At 41.0% G+C, this 27,576-nt stretch overlaps 1 protein-coding gene across 1 annotated transcript in view; it reads right to left on the bottom strand.

Moving 5' to 3' along the window:
- Nucleotides 1-27,576, bottom strand: part of PTPRT (protein tyrosine phosphatase receptor type T) — a 442,398-nt gene that overhangs the window by 303,339 nt on the left and 111,483 nt on the right. Inside the window, exon 2 of the mRNA XM_053958427.1 lies at nucleotides 21,687-21,812. Coding sequence (XP_053814402.1) covers nucleotides 21,687-21,812 — 126 coding nt within the window. The remainder of the gene's footprint in view (nucleotides 1-21,686; nucleotides 21,813-27,576) is intronic.

Here is a 27,576-nt window from a genome sequence, read left to right as displayed (position 1 = left end):
ATGCCACACCAAAACCCCCAAAAATCAAACAGAAAAGCCCACAAAGGTCCATTTAGCTTTTTCTGGGCATGAGGAGACAATGGTGATTTTGTTATTTGCAAAGATCATAAAATGAGCACAGATCTTTGACGTTTCTCAAGTGTAATTCCTCAGTTGCTAGTGGGATTTAAGATCTTGCCCTGAGAGATGCCAGAGAGACGTGGCAAAGTTTTGCTAGGGTTGTCCTTAGACAGTGAACAGCCCATCTCTTCCATAAAAAATATCTCAAAGGCTCACATGTTATCCTGGATTTCACCAAAACCCACCCAAGCCAGCCCTTTACTGACGACCAAGAGTTTCTGGATGACCATCTTCACCTTTCCTAAGGGGATTCCTTATTGGAAGAGGAAACAGCCCACGATAAAAAGATCTGCAAGGGACCAGGCTGCAGGTTACTCCTCACAACACACTTTGGAGGCCAGGTGGAAACACACTGCAAGACAAAGAGACTTCTCCAAACTGAGGCTTTTCTACTCTCTTTTAACACCACAGCTCCAGGGAACAGCAGCCATCCCGCACATTTGTAAATATCACTAAGAGAAAAATCACCTGATATGGGAAATTTATTTCTTTTCCTACCGTAGAACAGTCTTCCAAAGAGATCCAACTAATCCAATAAACAAAAGTGTCGGATAATGGACAGTGTTTTCTCAAAGTGAAATCAACTTCCTAGGAGAAATGTTGCCTCTGGTTGCTTGCCACTGGAGACATTTCATGGGAATTACAAAAATATCCAGTCAGACATGGATGAGGCAGGACAAAGAGATGGAAAAGGATTCCCATTACCAGCATCCAAAGAACAGAGTCATAGACAGGGCTGGTTTTTCTCTGCTTTCAAATATTACCACACAGTTTCACTTTGCAGTAATTGCATTCTTGTGTAGAGATGTCAAAATCAACCCAGGAACCTGAAGTCCACCTTCTGGGAAAGTTTACAGTTTTATGAACAAAAATAATACTTAAATGTTTCCTTTTTGCCTGCAAGAACTAGTTTAAAAACAGAGTAAAAAAATAAATGTTTCTTTAATACAAGAATCAATATTTATGACTTTGTTGTATTTACTGTTTATGAAGATACTTAACTCTTATCCACCAAGACAAACAACAATCATTCCTTCAGGACAAAGCAACCTCTTCACAGCCAGAAAAACATCATCAGTACAAGTGAAATGTTGAAAAATTGACATATAAACAATAAACATCTAGATAAACTAATAAACAGAATGTCTTTTAAAACTAGCAGAGAAAAACCATGAGAAATACTCGTCCACTGCAAAAACACAGAGCCTGGCCAAGTGTCACATTTAGAAAACACAGAATGTATAAACACATTGTTTTGACTATGACTGCAGTCTAAATGTATGATTAATGTATAATTAAAGCAGTCAATCCAAGAGATAAAAGAGACTAGAAAACCACAGTAGTACAATAGGTGATGCCACATATACTAAAATAAATTCATGTCAGAATGTTACACCTCTGGAACTGACACACACTTTGGGGAAGGTCCATTTTAACAGCCAAATCACAGCAATGCCCAATTTTCAGTGTCTCTCCCCTCTTCTTTCACTCTTCAGCCTGGATTTTCAGCACAGATCCCAGTAGCCACATGAACTCAATAATCTCCACTCTCCAGCACTATTCCAACAGCATGCTGAGAGTCTGGATGCATAAAACACTCTTGCAATAAAATCTGGTGGAGAGCTGCTTCCCTTTTCCTCCTCACACCGAGTCACGGCTTAGCCAGTGTTTTAAAAGCCCTTAGAGCATTTATCCCACCCTTCTCCCTGAAAGCCTCTGGTGTATTTCTCTTTATTGCAAGGAATCATGATCAAATGCATATATCCCTTTCTCACAGCAGTTCTCAATGCCTTGGCCTTACAGTCCCACCAGCTCAGACATTCCTGGAGCATTTCCCATTTTATTCCCAGCACAATAAACACCTTTATCAACCAATGAGCCCCCATTAATCCTTTTCCCACCTCTATTTTACCAAAGGCTATTAAACTCCAGTTTTTCAAATGTCCCACGGTACTTTTACATCGTCAGGACCCCAGATCATCCCAGTCTGGCCTTGGCTGTGCCCTGATCTCTTTTGGAACAGCCCTTCCATAAGAGGGGAGCTCCACCCACCCCAGCAGCTGCAATTTTCCCTCACTCTGCTCATTCAGTCCAGAATTTGTTTGCTTTTTATTGGGCATTTAAAGCTGCTGAGCTATGCATTAAAGGTGTCAGCCCTAGCCTTTATAACCCTTTTTTCTATTGCTGCCTTGTTTTTCTCTTTTAACAGTATGATTATTTATATTCCCCTTCTTTTTAGCTTTTACAGCTTCATTGCCTTACATTTTTCTACAACTCCCAAACCAAAGGTTGTCTTAACCCCTGGGCTAGAGCAAATTCTATTATTTCTTTTTATTCCTTTGATTATAAATAACCTTTATACAAAACCTAAAGTTTGAAATTATCTTCAACATCTTGCTACAGACTTCCCACTCATTCCTGAAAGAAATTCCACAAGCCAGTTCTAGAAGTTTTTATTTTGACAATTTATTACTTTGTAAAGGGATAAAATATGTACTTACGGCCAGCTCAAACACAGATTTCAGCTCTTTGATAGATTCCTTTGATAATCTTTCTCCTTAGTTTATTTAATGTATACAAACATCAACCTTCATTCCGGAGGATGATGCAATTCCTTCTCCTACTTCAGATTACACTCATTATTCTTTTATCACTTCTACACGAGAAATAATCCACTTTTTATTTCCAACTGGATTCTTAAGGGTGCCAGGACATGAACCATAAACTGACTTTACAAATCAGAAGGTACGCAGAAGTATCCATGTGTTTTACAGACTGGGAAAAATCTTCCTGAAGGTACTGAAATGAAATAATCCTGACCACTTCTTTTCCACTTTGCAGCCCACACTACACACTGATCAAAGAGTAACTACAAAAGGCAGAATGATTCCCCTTTCCAGATGAGATGATTTCCTTTGTTGCAGAGAAATTATACAATATCACCTGATTTTTAAATTTCAGAAATCAATATTCACATTTTAAAGATCCACATTGCTCTTCTAATTGATCCAAAGTTATTTTGTTTTGAAATCCTATAAAATGAAAATGAAGCTGTTCTGCATCTTCACATCCACTTGGAGAACTGTGTCTCCTGTCTGGAGGATGGAGAGGGACCAAAGCTTTCTGATGGGCATTTCCAGAGCAAAGTGGCCCCACAAATCATCTTCAGGCTAAGTAACTTGAAGTTAAATCAGTTTTTGGAGAGTTTCATGCCTTGGTTTATATTCTAAGTTATAGCTTTAAAGACTTGAAAAAAAAAAACCTCCAAAACAAAAGAAATGTGATGTATGGCAAATGTAGCAGTTAAATGGAAATGGTGTTGATTTTCTGTGTGGGAACAGGTGAGAGTCTCCTGTTGCACCATTCCAGAGGTGGGAACCAGCCTGGTTCCTCCTGTGCCCCTGTGCCACAGGGCTGTGCTAGGAGCAGCCCACTGCCATTCCCATCTATGAGAATAGTCCATGACTTTAGCAACTACTTAAAAGCAAACAAGTCTTTAAATACCAAACAGCAACCACAACTGCTTAAAAAAAGAAAAATCTAATCCAAAACTTGGGGGTATTGCAAATGAGTGAGTAACTCAGGATAATTGCTGTCTGGTTTAACATTTGAAAGCTGTGCCACCTGCATCCCAGACTTGTGTTATTTTCAGGGGAGACATCTCATTTAGGCAGGAAAGAAGAACGACTGGGTGATAGCCACCACAGTTAACTCAACTGGGCCCAGGGGCTTTGAATGCCAGCAGCAACTGCTGGGGTGGAAAGGAGCAAATGCTGAATTCGGACTTTAATGAGTGTCTTAAGTATTGTAAGGTTTCTGCCACCGTTTAAGGCTACGTGGGCAATGCACAACCTGTAACTGCAGGGACAGGGATCCTCCACAGGCAGCAGAACTCCATTTCACTCCTTCCTGCCCCACTTTACCCTCAGGAAGAAGAACAGATGAACCAGGAGTAAACAAAGCAAATTTACACCAGAACCAGCTTGCAAAGTACTCCAGGATAACTGCAAAACCACCAGGAAATGTCATAGAATGATATTATATTTACAGCTATAGGAGAGGCAGGCCTTTAGCTCCTTGTTACTTTTGTTACTTCTAGGTTTGTCTGCTCTTTTGCATTGATTTTGCCCAGAACAAAAGTATTTTAGGAATAAAACCCAAAACCAACTGTCAGCTTGTTTTTCCTAGAGAAGCAACCATTCTTTCAGTACAAAGTATTTATTTATGCATTTCCAAGTAGAACTGGCTACAAGGGAATTACTTAAGGCTCAGTGAAGCAGCAAACATTGTTTGTGATCTTTTTCACGATGCTGTCCAACCCTTCAGTGTTTATTCAGCTTCTGATAGTTTCTGTTTATTTGCTGATAGTTTCTGGAGGCTCCAGTTGTGGTTTGTTAAAGCCCTGGAATGGGAATCTGCTGGCACCAGCAGGGGCTCTGTCTCACTGGATCCACAGGCTGATGGATTTGGATCTGCCAATTCACTGGGGCCAAAGTTGGCACCTTTTCTATGGGCAAGTGAACCTTGGAAATGCCCCAGGGAAGCCCAGCACAGCCCAGACATTGTGTGAGAAGGCACTTCCCTGATTCCATCTACATTCAATACAAAATTAAACGGAGTCAAACAGACCCCATTGCACAGATTGATTTAATGAGTTATCTGCAGGCTGCCAGCAGGGATGGACCAGAGTGCAGGCAAGGGAGGCTGCAGGAACCACTGCCCTGATTCAGCACATGGCACAGCTGCAACCACCTAACACACAAAATCCCATTTATCTGAAACTCCCAAGCCTTACATTGTCCAACCTCTGGGCTGGAATGAGCTCTAATCCTGCTTTTAGCAAAACAAATAAGTAATAGCAAAAGAGATTGGAAAAATCTTCCTAAATTCTAATTGATACTTTTTAATCTGTCTAAATTGCTAATGCAAATTAAGAGCAGAAGAAGAGAGTTAAAACTATTTTTAAATAGTTGGTCACAGTTTGTCACAGAAGCACTATTTCTGTTAAGAGACAAATGTATTTGGGCACACCTGACAGCTCTGGACCTCTACTCAAGGTTTCTCCAGTTCTTCTTCAGCAACAGAGGATTTGCTGGAGCATCCCATGGCTTCCCTTTGGTCTGTTTTCCTTTGCCCAAAAATAAAGAAATTGCTGGGAGTGTCCCCTCTCATCCTGATGTCTAGAACTGGGAATCACAGAGCCTTTGAACCCCAGGGCACTGGCAAGGCCTGTGTTGATGGTTCCTGCCTTTCCTCACAGGTGAGATTCAAATGAAACTCGGGTGCTCTTTTCTTGTGCAGGTGCTTCCCTGATAGTACTGAGCCATAGCACTGCCAGTTTCCTGTAGATATGAAATACCTGACATTTAAATGGAAGAGTAAGAAGTGAAACTGTCAGGAGTATAAATGTATTTTGCATCAAAGCTTAAATAGCTTTTAAAATAAGTTTCCTGAATGTGCTATCATGTCTGTTCTCAGGGTTCTCTGACTCTGAAGCTTTTCCTCTTTAATTTTTTTCTGTTAAAACCTAAGCCAGTTTCCCAGCCTTGAACTGGGGCAGGGGAGTTCCAGCTGTATTTATATTCATAAAAGAGCAATGTTTCCTTAAATGCACATCACTCTATTATCATGGATTTCAAGAAAAACATCTGCTTCTTCACACCTGTGAGCAGCTCGTACATTGCCCCAGCACAGGTCACTGCACACTGGAACTCCACAGCAGCAAAGAAATCAAGGGACCAGGAGAGATCCCAGCAGGTGAGGGGCTGCCCTGCTTGATATCCACCACCCACACCAGGCTGTGAAATCTGATTTTGGGCATTTCATTTGTGGGAGACTCAGTTTTGACAAGGCAGCAATATGAGGAAGTGGGCAGCACCTGCAGCATCCTGTGGCATCTTAGTGAACGGATGTAAATCTCTCTTTATTTTATGTTTCTGGAGCTGAAAACATGAGACACAGCTACCAACGGGGTCCAGAGCACCCTGCAAAGGAGGATTGTTCCCAAGTACAATTGTCTCTGCTGGAACACATTTTAACCTAAAGCACGAGGGTCACAGGGTAAATGGCTGCACTGGCTACAAAGCACAGGAGAGAAATGTAGTTCCCTATGAAGGAAAGACAAATTCACCACTAAAGAATTCCTCACAGTGTATTTATCCTAATCTCTCACCGTACAACAGTTTCCAGTGACTGGAGGCAGATTGGTAAGAGATACCAACTGCCAGGAAAAGGTGAAAGGCAATTAGTAAATCACTATCTCTTTTGTAATCACTGATGAAATTTCCATTTTTTTTATCCCCTACTGCTCACTCGCCCAAACAAGCAAGACATCACCTTGAAAATGAATGCAATTAATTATATTAGCTGAAGCTTTTAAAGAGGAATGGTTTCTCATTTACATTCCTGGCAGAAATTCAATAAGATTGCACTACTGCAAGGTTGATTGAACTGCTGCTGCAGTTAGACTGGTGTTCTGAAATAAAAAAAATTCTAATGTTCATTATGAGATTTTTAGAGCTAAGTACTTTGAACTGCTAATATTCTCAAGTAAGTCTGCAGTGGAAAGGCTGGAAAAGGTAGTTTTAACTGTGTGTTAACTGAAGCTGAAATAATTTCCTTCCCTTCTGCACCATCCTCCACTTACTTTTAACTAATCAAAAATTAGCAGAATTATCTTACATGCCTGAACTAATTAGTAAAGATGCTATCCAAACCTTCAGCTTTCACCTATGCACCTGAGCACTTGCCCTCTCTTAGCACAGCTGTAGCTCTGTTGACATGAAAGGATTGCAGAAGTTATTATTTGTGTGCAGGGATTTCCTGATTTCACTGGATGCTGGGGTAGCAGAGGGCAGCACAGCACTGTTGGACTGCCTCAACAATCCCAGCTAAGCATGAAAAACCCATCAGAAATTGTTCCACTGGCCTGGATAATGGAGTCTTTGCAGCAAACTTTCAATTAGAGACAATAAATGATTATGCATGTACTTGTAAAAGCATAATCAGTTTGTGAAAGCATAATTGGTTTGTGAAAGCATTATTAGTTACAGGCATGTAAATAAACAAGGGCAAAATGCAGGTTGGTGTTTGGATCACAGGCTGGAGGACGAGATAATGAAAAAAACCCATTTAATAGCAAATTGGGCACGCATTTGACAGGCCCATCCCACTGCAGAAACACACCTGGACAAAGGTGGACAGCCTTGCTCCAAGCACCTGGCAGAGAGAGGGACAGAGAGGAAGAGCTCCATCCCTCCACTCTAACAAGGAGACACCTGCACAGTCAGCCAGTCTCCAGGAATAAATATGTACAAACAGAATGAAAATGCTGCAGTTACTACCCCAAACCCCCTGTTAAATTGAATATGGAATGGACTTTATTCTTTATAGAATCACAGAAAGGTTTGGGTTGGAAGAGACCATAAAATTCATCTTGTTCCATTCCCTGCCATGGGCAGGGACACCTTCCACTATCCCAGGTTCTCCAAGCCCCATCCAACCTGAAGTTTGATGGGTTTTATCACTTTCTTTAAGTTCAAGTAGAGTTATGTGAATACACACATCAAATACACAGAATAATATTTGTGCTTGTAGAGAATTTGCCACAATTTGCCACAGAGAACTGTCCAGGCTGCTGCACTGTACATTCACAACCCCAGTTTATGCTGCTCATGTTTTTTATCTCACTTCAGTTTAAGAAAGCTTTAAGTATAACTATCATTGAGTGAGATAATGCTTATTGCCTTTGCTCTGGGAATAATGAAAAAGTATTCAGGAAAAGCAGGTGGGAGTATTAAGTCTGCTATCTCATGAGCTAAAAAAAAAGAAATATAAAGACAGGCAGAGAGCTTTAGGCTGCCTAAAAATACCCTAGTGTTGGTCACATTCCTGTAACTAAAAGTAGTAAGGGAAAATCATTGGGCTTACTGCAATGTGAGCAAATAGTTAATTTCAGATAGAAATGTCAGTACCTTCTCTTTTTCCACAAGAATATGGAGACTGAGTGAAGTCTTTATGAAGGACTCGAGATGAAGTTTTATCTTTAATATGGAAGGTATGAACTCTCTATTTCACAAGAAGGATGTTGGTGATTCATCTACTTCTTAAGTCTTTCTCAGACAAATGGAAAAAGAAATCTAAAGAGATAGCTGATAGAACAAGAAAGCCAGAATAATCCCCAGTGTGTTACCTGTGTTGGAAAGGCTCTCACAGAGCAGTGCCTGGATCCAAATGAAATTTCTGAACAGTTCACACTTCTCTTTGAGTCAAAAGTGAGATTTCAGCCAAATGTTTAGATCTCTTTGCTTACAGAGATGGCTGAGGGGTCTAAGCACAGGTGGAACCTGCAGGCATTTGGTGTATCAGGTGTAGCAACAGGCCAGCCTAGCTGTGAAGCTGTAGGCTGGACCTGTGCTTCCTCACAAAAAGTGATGAAAAATTCAGTTATTTCATTTAAACCACATGCATGAGGCAATTATGTCGTCTTTAAGATGATATAATGAAGAGAAATTTAAGCTTTTTGTCCTAACAGACTGCAACTCTGTAAAAATGAGCATGCTGGCAGGAGAACCTCTGGAATGCAGGGAATGAGACAGGCTGGAGTCACCAGCTTCAGAGAGTCAGAACCTCCCAGGCTGGGTGAGCAGTTTTGGGGCTCTGTGTCACTCTGTGTCCCCTCACAGGGTATTGGTTCTCAGCCCAGGTTATCCAGGCTGCAGTGAAGTCTCCCAGGCACTGGAACCCTGGCTTCTCCTGGAACAGTCATGGACTTGTGCTGCACCACCAAGAAACACAGCACAGAAACCCTGAAACTGAACCCCTGGTTAGTTTTATTTTCCTGAAAACAGGGATGGCTCTGTCAAACAGCCTGGGACAATACTGCATGGAAGAGGATCAGAGTCAGGGCACTGCTAATTACCTTGATCAGCAAGAGCTAAGATGATAATGATAACAAAACTCCATTTTTTTCCCAAAGCATGTATGACTTTTCTATTATTGTACATGTCTAAAACACACACCTGCCACCACTCTGCAGCTTGTGATACAACCCTGTGGATTTCAGAGGAAGCCAGATCTCATGCTGGGAATGCAGAGCAGGGATGGAAGCAGAGGTGGCAATCCCCTGTCAGTGGAAGGTTGGGAGGGTCTGGGGCACTGCCAGCTGGTGGAAGGTATCAGGCTGTTGTAAAAGTGAAGGACATGAAAACATATCTAAACATGTTGGTAAATTTACCTCATCTAGAAACTATAGGTTTAAGAATGCAACAAATCTTCTTCAGAGACAGCACTGACTTTAAGAATCTTGTGGCCCTAAATCACAGTGGATTTGTTTTTTGAAGGAGTTTGTCACTGTCTAGACAGCATGACCACAGAAGCTCTGAGATGCTTCCTTACCTTGGGTTTGAAAAGTTAAAATGTTTGGGGAGGAAAACTCTTCCTCTTCAAACACAGGATTGGAGACCATGCTTTTCCCTCTAGTAATAAATGAACAGCTTGAATAGATTATGCCTAAAGTTTCAAAAAGAAATCAAAACAGCAGCAGTACTGTGAGGACATGGGCTTGGCCTGATTTTGAAATCATGGTCCACTCTGCCCAAACACTAAAGCATCAGGGACAGGGAAAGCCTGATGTGTAACAGCTCCTTATTTTACAGTGAGATACGGCTCATTTAGAGCAGCCAACTAATTAATACAATCAGAGGCAAAAGTTTCAGAATTCTCCCAACAGCACACATTAGCATATACTGCCAAGAGACTTGATAAAGTTCAAAGCTTATCTTGTAGCTTGCACGCTCCATGTTTGCTCAGAGCAGCAGCTGGCCAAGTGATCTCCCTTCTCCTCAAAGAGCAAAATTAAATTAGATTAGATCATCTTCTCTCCCTTGTAGAATTAAGATCGTGCTACGAAAACAAGCAAATTAGCTTTTGAAATCCTGTTTCTCACTTTAAGGCTACAAGGCTGAGAAATGCCTCTGTACCAGTTCAGTTCAGCTGCAGGAGTGGGTTTGTGCTGTTTTCCTGGTGAGCTTAAGGAGACAGTTTTGCAGATCTGTCTCTCTCTGGGCTTGAGGCTGGGAATGGCAGATCCTGAGGGAGGAAGCCAAAGAAGGGAGCAAAGGAGGAAAGGTAATGGCCACAAATTCTTGGGAATCAAGACATGCAGAAGTCACAGAATCACAGAATGGTTTGGGTTGGAAGGGACTTAAAGCTCATCTTCTTCCACCCCCTGCCATGGACAGGGACATCTTCCACCAGACCAGCTTGCTCCAAGCCCTGTCTAGCCTGGCCTTGATGGTTTAATAAGAGCTGCAGCAGTGAGGCTTGAAAGCTTCTTGGTTTGTTGCTGTATAAAAACACTTCTGAGAAAAGGAGTAAAACCTAGTTTCTAGAAAAAGCAGGATTAGGAACATGAATGTTACATCAGAAGAAAGGCTTAGAGCATAAGGAAACAGAAGGAAAAATGTAGGGACCAGGATTTTTTGGACTAGAAAGCTGGACTGAAGAACAACAAATGTTTATGGTGGAGGTTTAGCTCAGATCAGCAATGCCAGATGCCAAATTCAAACCAAACGAATACACAACAGCAAGTTAAGTTCAAGGGGGGACATACAAATGAGATCCTAGACTGAAACCATAGTTTCCAGAGCTCATTCACTGCACACCAAGCTGTGAGGTCAGTTGGCACACACTTAAGCTGGTAAAAACTTCTCCCCATTAAGTCACCATGCTGCAGCAATCAGACACACTCCAGAAGTCCATCCTAGGCAATCTGTTCTACATGAACAGCTAATGAGAACTAAGCTAAACCACTTCTCTCTGGTTATGATTCCTCCTTTGAATATTCCCATAACTGTACTGCTAAACAACTCAAACCTATAAAACTGAAACGGGCAAAGAGATTCTTCTGCTGTGGACAGATGGAGTAGTAAAACTGGCCATGAGAAAGCACAGCAATATCCATGGCACATCTTCACTCAGTCACCCTAGACTGCAACAAATTTAGCAAGAAGTTAATTTAGCTTATAGTCTGTTTGTTTGTTTTTTAATACTTTGATTATCTCCTATTAGGCTGGAGTTGGTGGAGAAGGTGATTTGGGGTTTATTGCCAAATTTCTTCACAGCTTGATCTTCACTATCATAACTAGAGGAGATTATAAGATGAAGATGGTATTGCAGGAAAAAAAGAAATGCAAAAAAGAGTCTCATATATGTAGAAAACAAGAGGGATGGAGGGAAAGGAGGATTTTGAAGGGTTTATGTTTCTATGAAGTTTATGGGGCAGACTGACTCGTGAGGAGGCATCAGGAACTGTTATCCCATGACAATATTCATCATGCTTCTTAAAGCTTTACTAACTTGGCTGTTAGAGTGGGACAGAAGTAAATTTAAAAATGGAAGCGCTGCATAAACTTTGACAACATAAAACATTTGTTCTAAAGCATTTAAGATTAATCAGAAACAGCTCTGCTGTTTCATGGCTCTAAGGACAGTGAGCCACTTGCTGCCTCCAAGCTGGTGCTTTCCTCGTGCTGCCACATCTGCTGTGTGTGCCAGGGCTGGGTGGGAAGCTGGGACAGAACATCCTGACTCTGCCACCATCCCTACAAGACAATAGATGGCATTCCCAAAGATCTAAGGGATGGGATCAGATCTTCAGCGTGAAGGATGATCTTGTTTTAGAAGAATGAGATGAATCAAGGGGGTTCTTAGACACCTGAGTTGTGATGAGTTTCTTATTCTGCTTCCCTTACTGCATCCTTCTGATCAACACTGACATTTCTTTCATATTACTCCCTCATGCATGCACTGTAAGTAAATCCAAAGTAGAAGACCAGAAGGAAAAGCTTTTTCCACCCTTAGAAAGACAAATCCAATCAGCAAAGTGTCTTTGTTCTACCCATAAGAGGTTTATCCAAAGGGCTTGACACCTTTCTATGTTTATAGACATTTTACTAAGGAAAAGCCAAGCATTTCTCAAGGTAAATGAGGGCCCAAATGGCTTGTGTTGAAGCCTGAAACATCTCAATTTCCTGTGAATTCCCTGTGACTTGGCTGGTGCCATTTTTACTGCAGCTGTTCATTCAATTGAGAACTCACATCATGAAACATGTCAGGGAGAAAAAGAGCCGATGAGAATTCAGTGAATACAGCTTTTCATTTGAAAAGATCCTCAAACACACACAATTGCTTTCTGTTGCTTAATTTTCAACATTGATAAACATAATTGCATTTATTTATCTAGTCAATACTGAAAACAAGCGATAATTTGTAATGTAACAACTTTACATCTCAAAGGAATACAAGCACAACAATTTCCAGTCCCTTCTAAAGGAGGTGAATGACACAGAGGAGGTTGGATTGCCTGTGTAGGAGAAGCTTACATTATTTTTTTTCCATGAGGATATATTAATATTGTTGCTATCAACTTGCTTTTGTACATATATAAATGACTTTTGGAAAAGAGATTTAAAAGCCAGCATTTTTCATGTGCCAAATTACACACCCTAAATATCTGATACTGGCAATAGCAAATGCTAATATTTTCTAAGCATGAAAAATGAACTTTCCCCCACAAGTTCTCAATAGAACAGTTCTCATTGGAACCAGTGATCAGAGGTTGTTATTATCATTCCATCAAACAATCTGTATTCTTCTAATTAAATAGTAAAGCATCTGAAAATCTGGTCATTATGAGTCTCCATCCTGTTTATTTTGAAGCTGGCAGAAAGACTTACAGTTAGTTCACTATACACTGAATAGGGCTTGTGGTAAAGAAACTGCATGAGTTAAATAATTCTTAACACTGCAACCTTGGATGTTCTTCCATAGCTCTGTACTCAGGTGCTGGGAGTCTGTTAAGTGGTGTGATGGCAGGTGACAGAAGTAAAAAACTACAGAAAAAAGTAAGAAAGATGAAAGAAGAGAGTTCAGTGGGCAAGAGACAAATGGGGGAAAAAAAGTGCATTAGCCAGACAATTCACTGCAGCACAGAGTCCCTCTAAGAGATTACACCCAGCTCCCACTGAATTTAAGGGATTTCAGGAGAATTCCACTGACTCTATGTTAAACAACTCCAAAAAGCAGAGCATTCACTCAGAGCTACCAAGGCTCATAAGGGGCTGAGCAACAGCCTTAGCCTGCTTTCCTGCATTTTGCTCACCCTCTGCCTTGAATCCCTATTTAATGCCTCAGTTGCTTTCTTGGATCATGCTGAAGAGTAATTTTGCCTCTGATTTCCCCAACATTTCCTTTTGTAAATCCTTATCTGTCAGTATTTGTCTGTTCATTCATGGCCTTCTCCTTCCCTCTTTCAAATTTTGGTCTGTCTGAACCTGCCCCATGCAGGTTCCCAGGTCACTCTTCTTTTGGAACTTCTTTCCTGTTAGACCTGTCCATCTCTAGGCTGTTCGCAAACCTTGCAGATAAAAGGAAAAATACCCAGTGCAGAGCAGGTTCACAGTTTTAGAGAAGGAAAAAAAAATAAAGCCACAATTCTGTCTATTCAAAAATTCACTCTTCAAATGTTGTTACAAATCTCAGCCCTCACTAGACCTGCAATATTCCCTAATATTCAGTTCCTTCAAAAGCACTAGAATTTATCTCTTCCTCCTAAAACTTCTGCTCCTAGATACGCACTGCTTTGCCTCTTCCTTAATATCCACTAACTTCACATCTATTGATTTTAGTATTTAATTTTTGTCAGAAAGACCTTCCCCATCCCTCATTCTACCTATGCACCTTGTTTACTCCTGCAGTCACATTTATTTCAATAGAATTTATATTAAATTTCATCTATGTGGAAGAAACCCATTTCTTCTGTTTCCCATCTCCTGAAGAGTTTGAAGCTGTTCATGAGAAATATTTTTCCACTGGTGTGGTTATAAAATTCCCTAACTTAGCCCTCGAACAAAAACCAGTTTTAACACGTTGGCATCTGGACAGCATGTCCTAGCAGAGCTCAAAAGAACACATTATAAAAAACACAGGCTGTGTGCTCAGATGCTGAGAGGCATCAGTTCCTGCTAGAGCCAACAGGTGCTGAGAAAAATTAATGTTTCTGTGCTGAAACCATGCGGGAGAAATGAGTTCACCAGCAGCTTGCTTGTCCTTCCTCCCAGGGTGATGCTGAGTGATGCTGTGGCAGTGCTGTAGAAGTGCCATGAGCTCACTAATGGTGATAATGGGAAGGTCCTGACACTCACAAACAGCTCTGTTTGGGGAAACTCTCGCAGGAAAGGGTCAGAAAGAGAGTGACAACGGTTCAAATGTACCATTTAACACATCAAGGTGCAGAACTATGTGTGCTCCCAGCAGACAGCCATCCCTTCAGGGTTATTAAAACACTTCCTAGAAGCCATTCTGGTCTTTGATATCATTTCTTTATACCCTGTGAGCTCACTGAAGGCTGCACATCTTTGCTGAGCTTGATTTCAGTACCAAAACTCCACCTCCCTCTAAGTGGAAGGATGGTTCTGCTGACATCTGACAACAGCACATGAGGAGAAATTCTCTCACACCTTTACAATGGGAATGACACAGAATTTAAAAGTGGGATGTAACTTCCTCTCAGCAGAAGTCTTCTGGAGAGGTAAATGTTCTTAATTATATCTACTTTTTATGTCATTAAAAGCAAGCACTTAGTTAGCTAAGTGTGATATACTTAATTTATAGGTTCTGCAATTTCCCCACAGACTTAGGTCAAACAGTCTCCCACTGTTTCTATTTCATACAAAATCAGTACACCCCATCCCAAAGGAAAGGTTTTACTGGGTGTTAGAACACAGGAACACGAGACAGAGCAACTATTTGGCAAGAATCACTCTTAAAACTCATGGATTTAAATTGCTACCTGTATGAAATCAGCTCATAGTCATGGTCTTCATTGCTGAATAAGCAAGATTTTCTACATTTACACAGGTTGGATTTAGTTACTGACAACCCAGACCTAACACGAGATAGTAAAAATGTGTGGGTGACAGCCCATTCCTCCAAGAGACACCTAAATCCTGGTGCTGGGCAGAGAGCAGCCATCACAGAAAGAGTTATAGAGATGGCTTAGGGCCTGGAGAGAGTAAAACAGAGCAACTGAAGGCTGGAAGGACAGGAAAAACTCCCTCTCATTGCTTTCCTCCCAAAGCTGCATTCATGACTAGGTCAAAAGTGTGCACTTTCCTGGAATCCTCAACATTGGCATGCACATCCACTAAAATAAACCCAACACCTGCAACCAATCCCAAAAAAACTCAGGGTAGCATCAAGCAGGGATGGAATTCTGGAAATGGGGAAGAATTATTTACAACTACAAGAAAGAATCCCAAAACACAGATTTTTTTCAGGAGGCTGCAGAGTAAATAGCAAAATAAAAACACATTGGGGAAACTTTCCAGAGATCCCTTTCTCTTTAGACCTTAACAGCTGAGAAATTACTTGGAGTTCAATAACAAGCTACAGACTAATCTATTTACTTGTATGGAAGTGAAAGAGTAGGGGAGTAGGGAGAAACATATTTGACTCATTCTTAGTAATTTCCCCTGCATAAAATATTTTTGGTGGAAAAAGATATACAGGCAGCTGAGCCAATTTTTTCTCCCTCTCAGACAAAACTGAATCATGATTCATCATATACACAGATGAATTTTAATTTATTCCTTTAACAAGTTTCTTTTTGTATTTTCTTGTAAGCAAGAATTAATACACTCAGACACGTGGAAATGTTAATTTTACTGCCTCGCCTTTCAAATTTACAAATATTGAGTCTAACTCCTGCTGGCACCATTCTGGCCTGCAGGGAGAAGAGACAAATGCCTGACTCAGAGGGTCTCTGGCCTTTCTAGAGGTCAGCAGTAGCTTCACATCTCTCCTCTCCTGAGCAGAACTAAAGCATCCTGCCCACCCAGTGTGGGTTATCAGCTTCCAGAAGGAAAGCTGTTTGATAATTATCCATTCCTGCTGTAACTCCGTGGTGCCACTCACAAAAAGACAAAGGTGACACAGGAAAGCATTTGGCCTATTAGACTCCCATAAAACTTCACTCAGTGAAGCCCAAGTGGAATTTGGCCATCTGGAATTCCTGGATACATCTCGATGCTTGCCTGCTAAATGAGTATTTCACAGAGCAACACTAATGATGATGACCCTTCTGTTCTTCCAGTGAGAAGCTCCGAGACTCCTCCAGTTCCTGGAACAAAGGAACATGCTCATTTAGGTGTGGGAAGAGTCCCCCAAACCTTATCTCTGCTGCTAGAGGAAAGACAGAGGTTCTGCTGTGATTGCTCAGTAAGTGGTGCCGTGGTGGAGGATCCATCACATCCAGGGGAGGTGATGCACTGCACACCCTGAACAGCTCTGAGCTGGGCTCACTTCACTGGGACACAGGGTGCAGGCTCCCTAAGGCCATACTCAGAACCCATTTGGGCCTGAGAATATCATCTCAAAACACCCACCACTTAGGTGGAGTTTAGATTAGTTCTCAGAAAAAATTTCTTCACCAAAAGGGTGGTCAGATATTGGAACAGGGCAGCAGTAGAATCATCATCCCTGGAAACATTCAAAAATATGTCATGGAACACTTGGGACCATGCTTTAGTGGTGGCCTTGGCAGTGCTGGGGTAATGGTTGCATTTGATGATCTTAGAGAGCTTTTCCAACCTAAATGACTCCATGTGAGATAAAAATGCACCAATTTCTATCACAAAATTACCCTTCAACAATAACAGGTCCTGTTGCTCTTTGCAGAAGATGTTTTGTGGAATAAGGATGCAAAGTGAGGCCATTTGAACTTGCCAGGTAACCTACAAGTGATGTCATTCTCAATATTATCATTTATTCCAAACATTTTGCTAATCCATAAATTCTTCATACCTACACTTCTGTTTCTTAGACAATGCCCAGCTGGAAAACAGTGGAGCAAGAAACAGCAGTGGTATGGATCATGCAGAGATGCAGATCTATGTTTATACACACATGTACTCCATTTCTTTTGGAAGAATAATTGTTTATTTCTGTGAAAGCAAAGTAGCACTTGCTCTAAGTGCTACAGAGATGAAAGGAAGTGAGCAGTCAGGCAGATGGGGCCAGAAATTCAGCCTCTGTGTGCTGACTGTTTATCTGCTAAGCTGGAACAGGAAAACTTCATAAAGTAAACGTGGGATTAAAATCTAACAGCAAAGAATGCAGCTGCACAAATACACAAGACACGATGCCTTTGCATTCAGATAGAATCATATTTAATACAATTAAAGTAATTACTTCAGTCTAGTCAGCCCTGGTTAAGTCTCCGTTGGAGTTAATTAGCAAATGATAGTAAAATACTTTGAACTTTAAATGTTAAATACTTTCATTATTAATATTATTCTTGCAACTGCTGCCAGAGCAGCCAGGTCCCAGCTCCTTGGAATGCTGCAGAGTGGTGACATGGAGAGTAAGAGCAGTACTTTTGCCTGGTTGATTTAAACACATTTCTTTGTTGTGCTAACCAAGCATGTGCCTCAAAAGAGAGCCACAAAAGAGCTCAAGTCCTGCTCTCACATGGTCCCAGACTAGCTTGGGTTGGTCTTGTGCCTTCCAGCACTGCCTGCAGAGTGCTGAATCCTTGCTTGGTGGCACAACTTCAAACAAATATTCCCAAAAAGATGAGAAAATAATGACTGAAGGCACAGGGAAGAAAACAAGATGATTAACAAAAGTTAAAAGGACTGGGTCACATTTGGTCCTGCAGAATAAAGATTTAACTGCATGCTATTATATAGGAGAGGTTATAAGAGAGGAACAACTGATTATTCTCCCGATTCAAAAATGGAAAAAAAATATAATGAGTTGAAGCCACAGAAAGGAAAATGAAGGTTTGAGAACCTCTACAATTCAAACAGTGGAACAAACAGCCCAAAAGCTGCAGAATACTCATCACTGAGGGTATTCAGGCTTAAGTAAACACCCATCTGTTAGAGAATATTTTGTTATAATCACTCCTGCTATTGTGCAAGGAGGTGGAACCAGAGTCCCACTGAAATCTGGGGGTTGGATACCTACCATTCATGTGTTCCACGTTTTTGAAACATTTATTCAGAACAACAAACATCTGGTTCTTAATCCCCCAATTAACACTGCTTCCAGCCCTAAGGAATTAATCACAGAATTCATGGGAAACATTTTATTTGCTGGCAACGGAGTAAAACAAATTGCCTACAAACTTCTACATTGCTAATGGAGCAGTTTAATTGGCTTTTTTTTTTTTTCTTTTTGACATTTTAATTAAAAAAAATAAAGACCAGAACGACGTCCCTGGGCAGAGACCTTTGCAGCAGTGTGTCAGCAGCGAATTACACAGCTCTGGGGACTCAGGCTCTCATTCATGGTACTGACCTCCTTTGAAGAGCAGTCTGAGATCTAGCAGTGAAAAGGACTTTAAAAAGTGCTAGACAGCATCATTAGTATTCAGGAGGACACAGTTCTGTGGCTTGGTTGAATTCAAAGGGATCTGCTGGTACTTAGGAAAGCCAAAACGTTTTCCAGAGGAAAGGGCTGAGCAGCTGGGGGTTGGCCACGCTTCCAGCACTGCAGGCTGACTCAGTGTCACTGAACCAACCTAATTCCTGCTCACTTTTTGTTTTTACCACTTCCACAATGTAGAATTTTAACCTATTTCCAGCTATAAATGTAAGGCAGTGTTTAAAATACGGTCCCAACATAAAAATCTGCATTACTGCATCCCAGAGCCCTGCTGGCACTCCTGCCACCACTCTCTGTGTTCTGTTGTGCCTCTGGGTGCTTATTCCATGAACACCTCTTTGTTACCACCTCTTACACCCTGCAGCTCAGTGGATTTACACCCTGCTTCTCTCAGCTGCTGTGGAGAAATTCAATGGAATGGAAAGTCAATCATCACATGTTCTAGGACTCCAGCTTTAAAGATGTCCCTGCTTGTAGGAGTGGAACATGCTGTTCTTCAGTTTATCCACCTGGCTTTGCCTCTACATGAATATTAAATAAATAACTTTTATTCCCACCAAACAGCTTTTCAAAGAGTAACCAACACAAACATCACAATTCTAGCCAGCGACAGATTCTCAATAATAGCTCCAAAAATCTCACCAGCTTCAGAGGGTCTGATTGAACACTACAATTTACTCCAAGGTTAGCACGACTTGGACAGCTCTTGAAAACATAGGGTTTGTTACACCAGGCCCTTCTCTACCCATTTGCTGTGGTCCATGATTTTCCACCTACTGATTTTGCCCTTTGTTTTCTGTGAACAGTCCTGTGACATCAATCAGTCACATCAGGAACTGACTCATTTCCCTTCACGCTCCTTCAAACCTTCTTACAAAGTATTTCTATATCAGCACATTCCCACTTGATGGCTGCTTTACCTTTGCCTCTTAACTTCAATAACGTTTTCTGCATTTTTTGTTTTTGTAAATTTGCAGCTGCTGGAGTATCTCTAGATATTTTTTTCATTATACCAGATATCAAAGAAAGGGGGAAACCACAAGTATTTGGAGAAACTACACTGTGATGTTCTGGGGTTGGCATGGGGGTATTTTTTTGTGTCTATGGAGTGGTTTGTTTGGGGTTGGGGTTTTTTGGGTAGGTTTGTTGCTTTCGGGTTTTTTTAATCATGTCATTCCAGGCTGTTGCTTGTCTTTTGTTGTTTAGATTGGATATTATGAAAAATTTCATTGTTGAAAAGGCTGTCAAGCACTGAACAGCTGCCCAGGGAAGTGGTGGAGTGACCATCCCTGGAAGAATTCATAAAATGAGGAGATGTGGCACATAAAACACAGAGATGTGGGAGCATGGTTTGGGGATGGGATAATCATTGGAGTCAATAACCTCGGAGGTCTTTTCCAGCTCTGTGATTTCTGCTGACCCCTCCATGGTTCCAGGGTATTTCAGATGACAAAACACCTCCATAAGGAGACCAGGAAGGGTTTCCTTTAGCATTTGGATTTAACAAAGCATTGAACTCATCCAGTGCAAGCCATCTAAACCTTCCCATTTGTTCCAGATTCTCAATTGCATCAAAATTGTGTAAATTCCTACTTCTTCCCTCTGGGATCAGTTAACTCAAAGTTTTGCTTGGTCTTTACCAAGGACACAAAATAAGGACACAACAATGAACCAAAATCTGAAGACCCTCACAGATAAAATTACCATCATTTAAAACACAACAACATCCAGAGTCATGAAATACACTCTTACAGACAGGACTAAAAATCTGCAACTTCCACAGTTAACTCCTTTGGGGATGCCACAGCCAAACCAAAGTGTGACACATTTTGAAGGCTCCTATTCTGAGCAATTTCCAATAATAAAATGATTTAAAACCCACAAAACTCAAATAGCTTTCAGTGCTGGAGGAAGCCCAGCCAGGCTGGTGTCTCCTGAGCTGGTTTTTTACTGACAAGCACCCAGGAGTGGGGTCTGGGCTGTCTGTCAGTGGCTGTGGCAGGGAGCTATTGCTGTCTCAGCTCCACACCGTGTCCTTCCAGGCAGCCAGCAATTACAAGTCTCTTAGCCCAATAATTACAGGCATAAGAATATGTCATGAACAACATTATATTCTGTTCTTCCACGTAGCTCATCCTGTCACAGTGCAATGCGCTAACCAGAACAAATATTTCTTTTTTTAGGAGTGAAATCACAGTCTTTACAAGCTGAATGAAGTCTTTTTGCCACTGTGTGCCTGAAAGAGACTTGCATCGCTGTTTTAGGTGGCAACCAACATGGACAAAGTAGGATTTTTAGTAAACTTTAAAGTGTTTTCTTAAATCAAGTTCTTTTTCAATGTAAACAAAGCATTCCACAGCAATTTAAGGCTAGAGAATTCATTCCCATATAAAGAATAATGGTAACTTCCAATGAAAAACAAAACCAGGAAATTATCACCACCGTGAGCTCTGCTAAGAATATTCCAACTAACACATGGAAGTCTACACCATACTCAGTACATATTAGTAAGTTAGAAACTCTGGTAACTCTCACTGCTGGAAACGGTTTTTTTTTTGCACATGAAAATTCTCCTGTCCCAAGTCCCAGCCTAATCAAGCATTTGCTACCACAACTAATTCTTTAGGAACTTTCTTGTCTTTCTCAAAATTGGAATTTAAAACCATCAGTTGAGTGCTAAATGGCAACTGGAATATACAGTATTTCCTCACATTTTAAGACTTTACTTCTTCTGGCCTGTCCAGTATGAACCTGGTAACCTCCAGATAACTCTCTCATCCAGAAACATGCCAAAAGCTGGCTGAACCTTAGAGTTGTATATCCAAAACATTTCCTCTCTGCTAAATGAGAAACAAAATAAGAATAAGAAATGTAAAACAATTCTGTAAGGATATCCAGTAGCAAACGTTGCAAAAAGCCACCTCACATCTATGAATTCTGTTGCCAGAATATTTTGAACACAAAATTAACACAAAATTAAAATTAAATTTTATCGCTGAATGAAATCCTGCTCCACTCTTGTGTGTACCCAGAGCCAGTACACAGCTACACAGCAATAACATCTGATTCTCTCCAAGAATTGCATCTCATCATTGTTGATGAGGCTCCTCACTCACCCGTTGGGACAGCAGGATCCATTGTTGGCTTTTCCCAGGTATTGATCTGCTCCCAGGTAAATCCATTGGTTCCCAAGGCGACGCTGTAACCACAATTACTGTAGTGCTCATCAAATGAACAACCACCTAAAACCAAGAAAAATGAAAACATTTCTGGGTTAATTTTCTCTCTTTCTTTGTGGTAGGCCTTTTATTTAGATGTTTTGTACCCAAGCTTACAAAGGAAATAAAAATAAATAAAACGCATTTCCTAAACATTATTTTTCATGCAGCTCCAAAGGTGATGTCCAAAAAATATCTGTGTACTTTCCATGTTTTATATCCACTGGAAGCCTTTGCTTTCTTCCCACCACACTACTGTTTCTAAGATCAGTCCCCTTTGTTTCAAGCTGTTATTTTCAAGGACAGTTCTACACTTCTACAGGATACCCCCATGCAGGAATATTTGCATGAATCTCCAAGAAAGATATTTTTTTAAAAATCAGGAAAAGGAAGGAGGAATGCAAATGACCAACAAGTACAGCAAGGCCTCACTTCTTTTTACTTTTAAGTTTTGATTATATTTAACCTGGCTTTAACCATTCCCTAAATGTAACAACACAAATTTCTGTGCAGTCCATGAACACACAGAGCTACCTCAAGGTCGTTCAAATCAATACTTTTGAGCATGGCCTTGTAGTTTCTGAACAAGAGAATGAGAAGCAGCAGATGTCAACTGGCATTCACACCTCCCAGGCTGCTGACTGAAAGATCTTTACTGCAATTCCTGAAATACTTGGAAGAAGTTAACACTCATAAATACATTGGCAGCTGCCTGAACACCTGTGAATCAAGGGAAATCCAGGAACTGTGGAATGAAATTTTGTATTCCAGTGCAGATCTTTGAAACTTGGGTCACACAGAGGAACAGAGATTGTTTATTCCCTAGGATGTTCCACACTGGTGTCCCTTATGATGGGACTCTTCACCTCCACCCAACCCATCCTACCAAAGTATTTCACTACTGGATCCACTGGATCAGGGGTCTGGGTAACTCAGTTTAGACTTGTATCATGCCCAAGTTGTGTCTATAAAGATTTGGTTTCCTCTTAGGGAAGAAAGGATCACTGTTCTCTGCAGATCCCAGTACTCCAAAGAAACTGGGCACATGTAACACACCAGGGCTGCACAGTGCTCAGGGCAACGCTCCCTTGCTCTGCCAGCCAAGCACCAATGGCTCCTGATGATGCCTCAGGTTTTAGCTTTTATATTTTTCAGATTCTGTTCTGCTTTAGTGTCTGAGCTTCTTATTAGGGGATGGTGAGCTCTCTGCACAGAGCAGGGAGACAAAACAATTCCTTCTCCAGCTGGGGACCAAGGACAAATGATCCAAATCTCAGGCCCAGGAGCACAAACAGCGTGGGCTGAAGAGAGAAAAACAAGCAGGATGGGAGTGCCTGGGCTAAAGCTGGAATGGGACAATGAACTGCAAGGTGCAAATGGAGCAGAGCTGATCCCAGTGAGAGCCCCCGGGAGCGCTCGTGCATTTTGGGACCATTTTGGTTCCTCTTGGCTGCAGCCCTGGCTGGGCTCTGGTGCTGCCCAAGGTGGATCCATTGAGGAGATCCTTTTAATAAATCCCTGCTTTATTCTCTAGCTCTGTCCAGTCCCTGTTCTAGGTCAGCCTTCACAAAGCATCACTGACACCAACCAGAGCTGTATGGACAGAGATATTCCTGATTCCTCCCTCCTTCCCACAGCTGCCCTCCCAGAATAAACACCTGGTTCATCACTGACCTGTGGTTCCTCTGCAATAAAGGGTTACCCCACACTGAAGACATTAAAGCCTTCTTTAATTTTCACCCATATTACCCATCCCTCTGGAAAACCCAAACTTCATCTCAGTTCCTATGGAACTCAATTACAAATATATTTCATGTCATTAATATCTCTCAATCCCTTACTCTGTTAAATGATTCTCTGTGTACTCCAACTGCAATTGTTTTTTTAAATGGTTCTACAAAACTTGACCAAACATGTCTAGGAAGATTTGTTGGTTAGAGTACATGACACCCCAAGATACTCTGTTGCTGAAAATAAGTTTAAAGAGATCAGAAAAAAAGTTTAAATCTTGCCCTAAAAATTAAAAATTGTATATATTACATATTTTCATTATAAATAGATCTGTTAATAGATTTTATGACCCTTGAAACCTTGCCTGTTTCAGTAGATTCTGCAAATATTTCTGAGTTGTCATGATTTTATAATATTTAAATAACCCTTGCCTTTAATTTATCACATTTGTGAAGCCTTCCCAGCTGTCAAAACAAGCAGGATTACACCTATACCATTTCCCTATTTTTTTTTTTAACTCATTTAGGTGAAAAGTTCAAAATTACAATATTGAACAGGCTCATTAAAAATTTCTAAGGGAAGATCCAGGCAGCCTGGACTGTGTAGGAGTGAGCAATGAAAGTCATCTTTATCCCAGCGAGCAGAGTGAGAAGCAAAATCCAATCCTGTGCTCTCAGCCTCCATGGGGCATTGTCATTTTGCTAGATTCCCTTTAATTCAGACACAAACCATCCCCACCCCCTGCTCAGCACACAGGGATGGGGCTGTCTGGGAGCTATTCCTTTGGAGGAATTGTAAACACGTCCTCTGCTCCAGCCCAACTGTTGTGCAAGGTCTTCTGTACACAGAGAAAATTGCACGGGAGCTGCTACAAAGTCCCAGAAGCTAAACAAGCAATAAGTAGCAAAATATGGGGCAGCAGTGCTCATTGAAGTGGGAATGTAATTGTCAATAACCTGGCATAATCAGCTAAACAGGTGGTTTTATCCTCGCTGAGGAAGATGGAGTGTGAGGAGCTGAAAAAGGGACACAGTGAGATCTTGTGGAAATTAATTGGGAGCATCTGCTGATACAAGACAACACCTGAGGAAGCTTTAAAGTGCCTTGCCTGAAAGTCAAAGCTAACCTTGTAGTACAGCTGAATAGGAAAGGAAAGGACAGACCATGGAGAGCCTTAAAAGCAGCAGCAAGACACCTACATTTCAGAGAAAGAAAAGGTTAGTGGAGAAACCTCCAAACACAGAGTGACAGGGCAATAAGCCAGAAGGATTAATTTAGTAGAGGCAGCAGAATTGGAGTGTGGAGGTGAATTTGCAGAAAATGAGGACAAGGAGAAAAAAGCTGGAGTTGATTTTAAGGGCTCAGATGAGCAGATTGCCTGTGTGAATCCTGGGGGCCAAGAGGGGGTCAGTGCCCACCAGCTTCTTGCTCTGCTGTGTCCACTGAGAGCAGAATTGAAAATTAAATAAAGGCTCAGCTGGGAGCCAGAGCCACAGTGACTTGTGAGCCAAAAAGTCAACAACTCCTCTCTTCACCCCGTTGCAGTGCATATTGTATCATTGAATAGGAAAGAAACATCAGAAAGTGACAGGAAAGTAGGACAATATAGCAGAACATCACAGATTTTGGGGTTACTTTAACAGTCACAGAGTCACAGAATAGTTTGGGTTGGAAGGGATCTGAAAGCTCATCCAGTGCCCCCCCTGTGAGGGGCAGGGACACCTTCCACTGTCCCAGGGTGCTCCAAGCCCCATCCAGCCTGGCCTTGGGCACTGCCAGGGATCCAGGGGCAGCCACAGCTGCTCTGGGCACCCTGTGCCAGGGCCTGCCCACCCTCACAGTAAAAAAATTTTTCCTTATATCCAATCCTTGATAAAACCACGTAGCCACAGTGACTTGTGTTCATATTTGCCAAGCAAGGACATCAGTGGTGGTCCCACTTTCTGCAGAAGTTGGCAGGTGTGACATTGCAGCTTCCCTTCCAGGCAGTCAGGTTCAGAAAATGGAAGAGATTTTAGGAGTTCACTAAAGTAGACATAGTAACAAGCAGAAGTGTTGTTTTCACTGATGTCAGAATAAGCTTAATATTCAATACTTCCAAGGACACCCCACCTATGCAGATACTTATATATGAGCTACACCCAAATATGATGGAACATAAAGACAGGAAGAGGTTAGATCCATCCCCAAAGAAATCATCCATGGCTGAAATCTGTCTGCTTAGAGGCAGAACAGGGCTATTCATTAACCTTGAAAAAATAATCCTCAAGTTGAAGGGAAAGGAAGAGCAACCACTGGATGAATTTAGTTACCATTAACTTCATGTTATCATTTCAGTCACATATCACAGAGTAGCTTGAGGAAAATGACAACATTTACACAATCACCAAAATGGGGTGCTGGATCTTCATAAATTGTTAGCAAGAATGAGGGTTTTTGGAAAAGAAATTGGGATATTTGGAGCCTTTTTCCTGCTTGGCTAAAAATTAAACAAACACAGTTGCTCAGTGGGGCCGACAAGGGAATGGAGATGGCTTTGATGTTGTTGGATAACACAGGTGGTATTAAACTCTTTTCACAAAATGAAATCTAAACAAGAACGCTTTTCTTTTTCTGAAAAGGGTCATATTGAGGCAAATAATGGCTCACATAAGAAGGATAAAATATCCCTTGTTTTACACTGCGGGCTTGTAACAATGCCACTGCTCATCTGAGTGATGCTAATTAATCTTGAGCAGACCTATCATCAGTTACTGAGACTTGCCCCTGGATTATATGTAAACCAGCCTTGCATAAATTGAATGGCTCCTTTGAATATATAATTGAATTTGCAGAAGTGTGCGCCAGGGGGGTGTTTAAATAAGTGCACAAATATGATAAAAAGAACTTCACGCCATAATATCTAATTCAGTAAGCAAAAATAATGGCAGGGCACATTCCAATTAGTGTTTGATTTATTTATTTTAACAAATCCAATTAGTTGAATGTTTTATAAAGTCATCCAATGTCAAACTCTCACAGACTCACCAGATAAAAAACACAATACTTCTAAAAGGGGATAAAGAGACACACTGATGTGAGAAGCCTCATTGGTTATCCTGTGGTTCTAAACACACACAGCAAACAGAGCAGCAGATATCATTTGATCAGGCATTTACAGCAATCCCAAAGTGGGAAAGGGATAGGGACAATGAGAACATCAGTCCCGTTGATCCACTCCACCATTCCTCCAAAAAGAAGTACCTATTTCTCTCATTTACGAAAACAAAACCAAAACAAAACAAATAAAAAAAACAATAACACCCAAACAGCAACAAAATGGGCAAAAGTTAAGAAAGCATGAACACTTTTTAGTAAATATTCCTTTTGAAACATTCATGAGAGCTGATATTTACTCTATCAATTTTTATCTTAAACCCACAAAATGCAAATCAAGTAAAGGAAGAAACAAACACTGTTAGGATGAGGCAGTGCTTATGAACTATAAAACTCTACAAATTAAACCACCACTGTTCCTGATCATTCATTCTCATCCCTTCCAGAGACATTCTTGTTTACCAGGGCTGGAAAAGATGCATTTGGCTCATTAAAGTAACTCCTAGTGTGGGATTTATTGTATAAAAATCCATTTGTAACTTATTTTTCAGACTGTAGAATTCATACAGCAAATTCCTGAGAAATCTTACTGTATATTCTTCTGGAAGTGGGAGAGAATGAAGAATGAAAATATACATGTAAAGCTTGTGCTGAATTGCTTTAAGATGGGATAAATCAGGGAATATTGGAATTTCCTCACTCAGGAAGAGCAGGAAGCCCTTTATGTGCTTTCTAGTCCTTCCAGAAAGATGAAGACAGAAGACATCAAATGCATATCTACCTGCTCTTGCAACTGGCTAATTTCAATTAGTATTTTATTATCCTAACCAAATGTTTGTTCTATAGCCACAGATTTTCAAAAAACAGGTTTCTCCAGAGAAAAAAGTTAACTTGACTGAGTCGAAGGGCACCATGCATTCAGGGTGTATTTAAACTCAGACTCTACAAGGGAGACAAAGAT

The sequence above is a fragment of the Vidua chalybeata genome, chromosome 17 (assembly GCF_026979565.1).
Source record: "Vidua chalybeata isolate OUT-0048 chromosome 17, bVidCha1 merged haplotype, whole genome shotgun sequence".
In the NCBI taxonomy this organism is placed as follows: domain Eukaryota; kingdom Metazoa; phylum Chordata; class Aves; order Passeriformes; family Viduidae; genus Vidua; species Vidua chalybeata.
This window is presented reverse-complemented; position numbering and strand designations above follow the sequence as displayed.